The sequence below is a fragment of the Podarcis tiliguerta genome, assembly GCF_965153285.1.
Source record: "Podarcis tiliguerta genome assembly, chromosome: 7".
Lineage (NCBI taxonomy): Eukaryota > Metazoa > Chordata > Lepidosauria > Squamata > Lacertidae > Podarcis > Podarcis tiliguerta.
In genome coordinates, this window is record NC_139540.1 from 56,636,441 (window position 1) to 56,647,502 (window position 11,062).

Below are 11,062 nucleotides of genomic sequence, written 5' to 3' on the forward strand. Positions count from 1 at the left end.
ATGCCTCAATGTGATCACTAAATCAAACTTTGTCCTCTAACCCAGGCCCTTACTGATTTGTTCACAAGAACAGTCCAGGATTGTGGGCCCATTGTTGTTCAACCCTATCAGCAGGTAGAACGAGCCTCCAAATTTCCTTTGTAGACTTCCAAGGAAAATATTATACCCCTCTTCCAGGATTTTGAAAACTGGGGTCTTCTTCATGTAAGGAATTTGCCCTGTCACTGAGCTATGACTGTTACTCAAGCATTGCAGAACAAATGGCTACACCAGCCAAATGATCATGCAACTTAAACTGAACCAGAATGCCAAAATTAACCAAATAACAACCCTCATATGTTTTACTGCTGAGGCCAAGGGCAAGATGTCCTCCCACATTTCACATGCAGAAGTCAACTAGACTGTTAGTTAATTCTTTCCCTAACACTGTTTGGATGTGTGTATGATTTCTCTACCAGCACAGTTATAGAGTGACACATACCTGGTAAAATGTACTCCTGGCCATTGCTATGGCCAGGTCATCCAGGGACAATGCCTGCTCCAGCAGCACTACCACACGTGTATTTTGTTTTTCACCAGCAGTGCAACCCCACTGAGGACCAGAGCACTGTAGTCATGCCTGGATTTAAGTTTCAGTTTGTTCACCAAGCCATGACTGATTCTAAACATTGATTCAGGACATGAGTGCTTGTACTTCCCTAAGATCAGAAGATAGAAACAAGAGGTAGATCTGAGTGTCATAAGCAAACTAATGACACATCAGCATCCCAAGCCTCTAGATAATTTCTCATAGTGTTTACATATAGATCTGCTTATCTATATGCCTGCCAATCAAGAGCAGTACTCATCTTAAGGCTTAGGCAGATTCATATGGGTAGATAACCTAAGATTGGTCTTTGTGGAACCCTGTTCCCCAGTAGCCGCTAGTGGAACAGCAGTTTCGCAGCACCATCTTCTGGGAGGTATCCTCTGGAAAGATTGAGAGCCACTGAAAAACAGTTCTCTTTCATACATCTCTGCAAATGTGGAGACAATATATCAAATGTTATCTAACATCCTATGCCTTATTGTGACTTTTCTGCCAAATGGCCCATCTGTGGTTCTGTAATAATCAGTTCTCTGTTTCTAAAATGTTATTGTGACTTTCTATAGAGAAAAAACCCCCACTGTTGTATTTCTTGTATGATAGAGTCCTTTCTTGTATTTCAAAGAGTCCTACTGTTTTAGGCAGGGCAGGTTAATCCCTGCATCCAGTTTTTAAATATTGTGTGCTAGTTGTATCTTTTGTTTTTTTAAAGGAAAAATTAAATAACTTTAATTGGAGGGGTTATGCAGCAGGTGATAAAATGTCCCTTTTATTTTTCTGAGAAGGATGTGTAACAATTTGTGACTAGCTTGGGGCTGAAACTATTCCCCTCCCCCACAAGTTCTTTGAAATGAGGGTTTTACTACCTGCAAGGTAACAGTTACCTGGAATATCAGTTTGGCTTGGTTTGCTATACAAATTGAGGTTTTAATGTCTCTATGTATTCTTCATGCTGAGAAGTTGATAGGTACCGTATTCTTCTGAAAGACGAATGGTAATGCATTAGTATTTAGAGGAATTTTGGCAGTAATTTTCAAGAGTTGACATCTATCTATGTGGAGCATGCATGCATTAATGAGAAATACTTGCAAATGGATATTCTCATTAGGTGTGACAAGAAAGAGCAAAAATTGCCTCCACCCATTTGGTCCTGGCTTGCGATATATATATTACAGCCTCTGAATGGAGGTTTGAGAAGCCTTTAAACAGAACGACCTGCTTTTTCTAGAAGGCGGTAGCAAAAGAATGGGCAAGTCATTATGTGAAATACATAAAGTTTCATAATGTTATGGAACATATTATGGAAACCACATTCTGGTACCACCTCTGTATGTTACAGTTTTGGAGTCTTTGACCCTTACTGGAACCATTTTCTCATGTTATGAAGACCTTTTCCATTATCTCACCGGTCTCTGGTTTCCATTATCTTACTGTTGTCGTCAACAATTTTGGCTGTGCTGTTCCATCTCTCTGAAACAGAGAATGGAGTTCTGCTTCATAAGATGTATTCTTTGCAACCTAATAGTTTGGGATCATTACCATTGCTACAAGCAGAATGACGATAGGGTAACAGCACAGTCAAACAGCCATACCTTTGGGCCCTCTGGTTTATGGTGCATAGTAATTTATTTTCCAGGAAAACATTATCACAAGGCGATGTATCCCAGCTATTCTTATAAAAGTGAACTCAACATATAAACATGACATATTGAATCACTGAAAATTAACACTCTGCCATGGTTGTTGGTGTGCATATTAAAGAATTAATAATACCTGTGGTACAGTTCTGGCTTGCCTCTAGCCTGTCCCTTTAGGATTACTCAATTTCTCTAATCCTTCATAACATATAAGCAGAGAGGCCCTGTCTCATTTACGCCAGGCTTGCCTATGCCAACTCAGCTATGCCATGTCTCTTTATACCAGCTTAAGTTCCAGATTACCAGTTCGGCAATAATTCACACTTTTATATAATAACAGCAACATAACTTGCTGTCTCTGCTCTTGGCTGTTCAAACTCATTAAACTCCATGGAACTTATTTCTGAGTAAATGTACATAGGGCTTGATTGTTACTGATTCGGTGTGTGAGTGCCATGCCTATGGCAGAATGGAATGAGCTCATTGTTATCAGGAAACGGATTTTGAAAATGGTTCTGCTTCCTTGTCATCAGTTTTTATTTCATTTCTGTTATGTTGCCCCTTAAAATATGTCTCCTCCTCTTGTTTTCTGTGAGGGAACATAGCAGAGGCCTCTGTTTTGTACACAAAAATGTTCCCTTCCCATGAGAGATTTATAATTCTCTTGAGACATTTTAAAATGGATTCCTGCAACAATGCCAGTTTTTTGGTGTTTTGTTTGGGTGAAGATTAGAAAACAATCCTGTATCCTCTTCATCCCTTTTGGGTATTTGTTGGATGTAATGAACAATGCGTTTATTATGGGTTTGTTTTGTTTTTTTGCTTTATGAGGCAGCATCTGGTAAATGACATTAAATATTTTTTTGTAGTTACATTAACTTAGATACAGAGCTTACAGCTCTGTAAATGCCCCTGATTTCCATAAAATATTCAGGGCAGACAGTTATTACCATGATTATTTTCTCCCTAATGCTGAACTTCAATCAGTTTCAAATTTGAGATGTATTAAATGGCTATGCATAATACTACCATTTGTGCTGCAATATATTTTTTTTATTGTTATGTCTGCCTAGGAGGGGAACGTATGCAGGAAACATTAATTTTCTGTGTTTTATTATTTAAAGTATATTGATTTCTTATTAGTTGTTAGAATTTATAACTCATTTTCTATTTAATATAGTCATGTAATTTTCTTGTTTATCAACGTGTATCAGTGAGGTTCTGTCAATTGGAATGGAGATACTGAGCTGGATAAAGCAGAGAAATGTCTTTCAGTAGTTTCAGGAGTCCAGATTCCTCCCCCCCCCCCCAAGATATTAGCATAGGAAGCCGTGCTACACTCCAGCTTCCAAATGGTTCTTTCCATGTTCCCATGCTTTCTACACTCACAGGACTCTAGCAGAAAGGTGCTGGACAGTCCCGTTTGCTGAATTCCACATCTTCTGCTTCCACATCTGCAGCCAAGTTCCAACCCTTCTCCTCTTCTGTGCATTGACTGTCCCTTGTCTAGGCTACTGCCTTGTGTTTTGTAGCAGGTGATTAATACAGCCATCTGATTTTTCCCCCCACAGGATAGAGTGAGGCAGTATATAAAGTTATTCTTCTATTTGCATGTTGTCTTCCCCTGCATGTTTAAAACTTTACATTCAGGAATATTTAATTCAAAAGGCAGAAATGCATGGCGAGCCAATTTAAAATACCAGTTGAAAAAATGCGGAAAGTTGCATGAACTGCTAGTGCTGTATGTCTCTCTGAGAAAGGAGTTGCAGATTGTGTGCAGCCACTGAGAAGGCCCTCTCATGTTTTTCCACTGTGTTCAAAAGCCAGAAACAAAATGGATCAGTGTTTCTATTTGCGAATACATCTCCTTTCTAAACTTGGGTTAGCCAAGTTTGGGTTGGTGATACATTTATTGCTTTCTTCTTCTCCACCATGCTATGTAATATTTGTCTTCTTAGCCTGAAGACTTCCTTCATATATATTATAGTTATCCCATTTCTGTGATTTAATAATTATTTGAATCTATAAAAATATGTAATATAACATACAATTTCTTTTCACTTGAAATGAATGAAATTGATTTTTGAGTAGTTCTTGGCAGATTTTCCTTATAACTGTCTTAAACCACGGCGGACGTAGCAAAGTACCAGTTGTTATCCGTGGTGAAAGAAATCTAATGGGTAGAGCTTTGTTGACAAAAAACAACTTGAGGGTTTTGTTAACATCTGTTTTGTGAAACGTGTGTGCTATGTTTTCCTTTATAAGCGTGTTTGATATTTAGTTGCTTTAAAGCTCAGAATTGAGCTAGTGCAACTTTTGACAAAGTATTATCCTGAAGCCCAGATTCAACTAACCCAGTGTGCTAGTGGAAAGCTCGTGGAAAACTCGTGTAAAGGCTCTCACTAACACAACAGGGCTTTCTCTCCTCCTCTTCTGTGTGCCCCTGTGGCACCCCCAAATCTTCTCCGGAGGTTCAGGAGAACTCTCAGAACAGTGCATGGGGAGGGGGAGAGTGGGGAATTGTTCCAATAATGCTTTTGCTGATGGAACAATTAGGAGAGCACAACACTGAATTCCTTCCAGTGGTTATTTTCGTTCTCTTTCCATGTAAGAGTGCTGGTGCTCTTATAAAGCCAAAGCAAAACCGATGGGTGCATGTCTTAAATCTGTAAGTGTAAACACCTGTGAAGAATGAGAAACCTTTCCCAGGCTGTCCTTGGGTGCAGTTCGCTAACTTTGCCACACAGTGTCACAGTTGGACTCTGCTTCTTTCCAATTTCAGAGGAGGAAGGAGTTTACAAGGCTGGCAAAAAGCGATCGGAAATGAGGGGGGCTGTGGAAGTCCAGGAAGATGAAGACACTCAAACTGAGGTCCCACTTGACCAGGTAAGCTGCAAGCTTTGAACAAGGGACTCATAATGAAAATAAGTTTGCAGTAAAGTTGTGGCTCATTTCTCTTGTGGTTTTACACTGCTGTCATAACCATCCTTTTTCTGTTATTGGTAAACTGTTTCATTGGCCAATGTATTAAGACTGCCATCAGTGAAGGAACACAGACCTTTAAATATGGCTGGCATTGGAATACCTAAGTTCCGTTTTCTGGTTTCTGTAACCTTTTTAGAACCTTATTCAATAATGGTCATTGAATATTGCAGTAATGTACTATTAAAGCAAAAGCTTAGCTATTGAGTACTAGAACTTTCATACTGGCTACATGGATGGGTATAAATTAAACTGCACAAAGTGCAAACCAGCATTAGATTTATGCAAAATGTTCCTGTTTTGCATTTGAACTGTTCTGAATACAAATAGTATTATGGCACTCAAGTTTCAAATAATCTACCCTCTATCAAAATATCAAATTTTGTAAGGAATTGAACTATGTGCGTGAAGTCAATAGAATGAATAACAGGATAAATGCTGTCACGTTCAGGATGGGTATCTTTCAATCTTCGTAATGGAGAATGATGTAATCCTCGGCCAGATTACAAGCATGAAGCAATATAATGATGAAAATCATAGGAGCCTGAAACTATGATTAGTTAAATCCCATAGTCATTTGATTAGGGCAGCAACACCATTTGTGGAATAGGTCTCTAGAGTGCGTGGAATGTAATAAAAGAAGAGCTATTATTGTTGGCCTCTTTATGATTGCTTGACTGATGTTGCATTGGACCAGTGAGGACAGCATGGGAATCTTGGAGATGTTAATAGGTTTGGAGCTTTTGAATTTCATGGCAGCTTTTCATTATGGTTTATCAACGTGTTTCAAACCTGGTGTTTGTGTGTTGGTTTGTTTGTGTGTGTATACATGCAGCTGCTGTGAATCTGTATCATCTTTGCTAGGCTAGAAAAAGTGGTGGTGGTGTCAATGGTAGCAGTAAATCAGCGGGAAATTGGTGTGGTGGCAGCAACAGGGCCAGAGGAATCATAGACTTGTAGAACTGGAAGGGGCATCTAGTCCATCTCCCTGCAGTACAGGAATCTCAACTAGATCATACATGACAGTTGGCCATTCAACCTCTACTTAAAGCCTGCAAGGACACCAGGCTAGTCTTCCTTCTAGACGAAAAACAGATGTCCACATTGATTCAAGTTTTGAAACTGGCATCTGAGAAATACCCCTGGATGGAAGTGCTTTTGTTTTTAGTCACAGTATCACGAGTGAACCCTGTCCTCTGGATCCTTGTAAAGCATTCATGTTTAATGCCTTTTAATGGCTTTCTTACCCATGTTTGGCAGGTCTCTGGTTCAAAATCCTAATTGAGTTTCGCAATCAGGAAAGAAATGTTTGTTCTCAAGTGACACCAGATAAGAAAGGCACTTGTTGTTCAAGCATGTAAAGTACTTTCTGACGGAAAGTACTCAAGCGTATAAAGTACTTTCTGATGCTAGGAAGTCCTCCATAGTAACTACAGCGGTACCCTGGTTTTCGAATGTAATCCATTCTGTAAGACCGTTCGAGTTCTGAAACGTTCGAAAACCGAAAACTCAATACGGAAAATTCAATACGGAAGCCGCGTGGCATGCTCGATTTCCGAGGCATGTTCGAAAACCGAAGCATTGTCAACGGAGATGTTCAAAAACCAAGGGACCACTGTAAATGGTATAAAGTAAAGTAACCAATAGACTTGTTTTCTGTTCATTTATAACACTGTCTAGATGAAAGGTGGGCTGGATGCTGCCCAGGGATGAGTGGGACTGATGGTACCCCAATAATGCTGGTCTTGGCTGGCCTGATTCAGAGTGGGCCCACTTAAGGAGAGGTGCAAAATTGCAGAACAAAAGAGCTGGCCCTGCTGCTAACTGGTAGTTCCTTGCAGAGGATTGAAGGGATGCAGGGGGCACATGGGAAGGTAGGAGAGTGAGGGGAAGTTCTCTTGCATTAGTGGAATTTGTTCTGCTTTGCCGCAGTGTCTTTGGACTCAGCCCATTGAAACCTTTGAAATCTGACTTGTATCTTAAAGATTCATGCTTATGTTGGCACTCAGATATTAAAAAGGTAAAGGGACCCCTGACCATTAGGTCCAGTCGTGGCCGACTCTCGGGTTGCGGCGCTCATCTCACTTTATTGGCTGAGGGAGCCAGCGTACAGCTTCCGGGTCATGTGGCCAGCATGACTAAGCCGCTTCTGGCGAACCAGAGCAGCGCACAGAAACGCCGTTTAGCTTCCCACCGGAGCGGTACCTATTAATCTACTTGCACTTTGACGTGCTTTCGAACTGCTAGGTGGGCAGGAGCAGGGACCGAGCAATGGGAGCTCACCCCATCGTGGGGATTCGAACTGCCAACCTTCTGATCGGCAAGTCCTAGGCTCTGTGGTTTAACCCACAATGCCACCCGTGTCCTGCACTCAGATATTACCACATTTCAAAATAATTTATTTATTAAAATTGCCGGCCGCCTTATGTTGCCCAGGGTAACCCAAAGTGACTTACAACCATAATATTTAGCTCCTGAAATCAAAATTTCAAATTTACAGTTTGGCAAAGTTAAAATGTACACAATTAGAAATGCACATGTCTCTTTGCAGTGAAAAGCAATCAGACTGAATCCAGCCCTGAAGCAACGATTTCTTTCCCTTTTTCAAATGTTTAAATTTGGTAAACAGGTGCTCCATTGTCACTTAGCAACCCTAGCTGGTTAGGGAACAAAATGTTTTGAGTTTTGCTTTGCTTTGTAAAGCATTTGGGATATATAACAAATCATTGTTCACTGGGAAATGGCAATGGTATTTAAGCATTGCTCATTTCTTCAAGCCTAAGTGCTCTCTGAAGTTGTGTTTACGCCTTGCTCTGTGTGCCTGTTAGGATCTTGTTTTTTCTCTTTTGTCTGAACGGCCATAGGTAATATCTGTAGTCAATGCCTAGCTACTTTAAAAGATGCTTTTAAAAAGTGCTTTTTATTCAAATAGTGCTTCCCAAGTTTTGCAGTGGAGTTACTTTCAGACTGTGATTTTACCTGCATTCTGTTATAGATGGGCTCATCTGAGCTGATTTTCGAAATCTGAAAAATTGGGTTGATTGAGAATAGAGGCCAAAATCCAGAAAGCAGCACAAATACAAAAACAGGCTGGCTGCTTGGTTGAATTACTGGGTGGTTATAAAAGAGGTTCAGCTAGGTCCTGTGTGTTTTGTCAAGGCATGATTGTGCTGTCTGAAATTATTAAATTGGAATAATCTTGGTCAGGATATAAGGAACTACTTAATATCCAAGGGATTGCTTGCTCAGCTGGATATTTGGCCTTCTTGCTTTTTATGGCATTGTCCATGCTGTTATCATATGATGCTTTTTAGCCTCTCTTTAATTTCAAAGGACCTTCCCATGTGGTTTGTGGAACAGATTTGTTGTTTCAGGGTATAAGAAGATAGATACCTTCTGGATTGGACCAAAGATCAACCTAATCCAGCATTTTGGACCCAACAGTTAGTTGCAGCTGGGAAGCTCACAAGACTCCCCTGTTGTTTGTCACCAGTATCTGGTTTTCAGAGGCCTACCTCCCTTATATCAGAATGAGATTGTTGAAACAGCATTGTGCTGTAATTGTAGAGATGCTTGTGCTGTATCACAGTTCAGAGCACAGTTCTTCTCTTTAACGTAGCTTTACCCTGGCTTGTCTGTGAACCTCATATGTGTTCTTTATATATTAATCAAAAGAGCTGAGCATAACGCAATTTGGGTTTTTGGGTTTACTAGCGGCCAGCGGAAACTGTGGATGAGGAAGAAACCATGGCACCGGAACATCAAGCTCGGCATCAAGAAGACTATTCAGCTATGAATGGGGAGGCGGATCAGGGTGGAGACACAGGGGAGGCCATCAATGGAACAGAAGAGAATCTGAATGGCCATTATGATGATGAGCAGCAAGGGCAGAGCCTTGACCCAGATGAGCCTAGCAGTCATGCGCATGGGGGAACAAATGAGGAAAACGGTGAACAGATGGATCACAATCGTCATGAAGAAGAAACAAAAGAAGGTACTGATGATCAAAAACAGGTAACATGTCTTTGCTCTTTCGATGTGGTACTGCTTCCATTTTTCTGCTCTAACAATAGGTTTGTTTGCAGCCAGCATACTCCACAGCTGGATTTTCAGCTTTGGGGCAGCTGTTCTTGCCTTTTTGCAACCTTTTATATGAGGACGGTATATAATCTCATGCTGGGTGATCCCAGTGGTAAAGCGTTCACATGTTGCATCGACGCTAATATTGTGATAATGTTGCAGCCCTTACGTTTGCCGGTCACCAGTCTTCTGTGCACCCTGACCTCGTTTTCAGAGGTTACTTGGAAAACTGACTGCCTTGTTTTTGCAGTATCATAGCTGGTGTGCCAAGCCTAGTTCACGATCACTTTAATGGTGTGAGCCAGTGAATTGCGTACCTGGAAACCACATACTTTGTCTACACTCGAAAACCTGGTTTCAAGCGCCACAAGCTGCCACCATGAAATTTCCCAGAATTGGAGAGTAACTTGTGCTCTTTAAAAATTGTACCTAAAGCAAGAAAAAACTCAAGCCACTTCCATTGCTTAAATAAAAAAATTAGGCTGGGATGAATTAGCTTGTATAATCACGCTGCTATTTTTTTGTCACCCAGTTGTCTTCTTCATTTTTTTTCTTGCACATTAAAGAAGCTAACTAGGATGCTGGCTTATTCACTTGTCATCATTTAATGGTTTCTAAAACTACTCGTTTCATACATAGCATGAAGAATTCAGTTGTTTTTATTCAAGCACATTATAGGCTAGTTGCCTTATCGCTCAACTGAATACCTTGTGGCCCATCAAGCCAAACATAGGTCACCAGCCGGCCCTTTTGTGGTGGCCTCCAAGGGGTTTGATAAACCTTCAGAGCTTTTCTGCCTTCTGGAACAGCAAAAGAAGGAGAGTTTCCAACCATCTCACATGGCTATGGATCTGCACTTGGCTTGATGGGTGCTGGTTATGCAGGCTCTGCTTGATCACATCAACACATACAAAAGAAAAATCTCTGCCATATGACAAGTTAAAATATGCCCCCCCTTTCTCTCTGTCTAGGATGATTCCAATTATGAGAAAACCTCAGCTCCAAGAGTTACCATCACCAGCCCACAGGAGAGTGAAAAAAACGAACAAACCAATGACTATGCGGCAGTAGCATAGACATATTTTGAAGGACATAGGTTACCAGAAAATGAAGGATTTACTATTTGGAGTGCAAAGCAATTTTGTGTGTGTGTGTGTGTGCTTTATTAATTTATAATGTGACAATATGGTGGAGTTCCACCCACTGAACACTGGCATGATAATGTGGTATACCAGAACTTAGATAATTAAATGAATAATTAAGAGGAAGATTGAATTATAGTCCCCAGATTTGGTCTTTCTCCAATGTGAATTCTAAGGGGAAACATAGGTGTTAATTGAATAAATACTGCCATTGCAGAATGTTGAATATTGAACTAGGCCTAATGTGTACCCATGTTTGTTTAGGAGAGTTGAAGAATATTTTTGCGCCTTTAAAATGGAGAGTCTGTAATATTTTTTTATAGCTGAATAAATCTCTTATGTACCTGAGCTGTGGTGTATTTCCAGGATCTAATTTAGGGGTATAAGATGGAGTCTCACTTTGTGATATGGAAAGTGGGGGGGGGGGCGGTGGAGCGGGAATCACAACAGGATGGAAATTTATTTCTGCTATGCAGATGGGCTCTTGTGTGTATGGGCAGTTACACTCATTTCAAAGGTATGTATGTGCAGATATCCTCTCTTCCATTGAAAGCTACTGCAGGCAAGTGAATACCTTGTGCTGATCAAGAGTTTCCGTGTTAGGAACTGATAGCTGGATGGGGTGACAGAATGTG

At 40.6% G+C, this 11,062-nt stretch overlaps 1 protein-coding gene across 8 annotated transcripts in view; it reads left to right on the forward strand.

Moving 5' to 3' along the window:
- The window catches only part of DCDC2 (doublecortin domain containing 2), a 44,702-nt gene extending 33,927 nt beyond the window's left edge, over positions 1-10,775 (forward strand). For 7 of the 8 annotated variants that reach the window (XM_083449189.1, XM_083449190.1, XM_083449193.1 and 4 more), the window contains 3 exons: positions 5,006-5,109; positions 8,920-9,219; positions 10,257-10,775. In XM_083449189.1, the coding sequence (XP_083305315.1) occupies positions 5,006-5,109; positions 8,920-9,219; positions 10,257-10,361 (509 nt within the window). In that variant the 3' untranslated portion in view covers positions 10,362-10,775. The remainder of the gene's footprint in view (positions 1-5,005; positions 5,110-8,919; positions 9,220-10,256) is intronic. The other variant, XM_083449196.1, reaches the window with a different exon arrangement.
- The last annotated feature ends 287 nt before the right edge of the window (positions 10,776-11,062 follow it).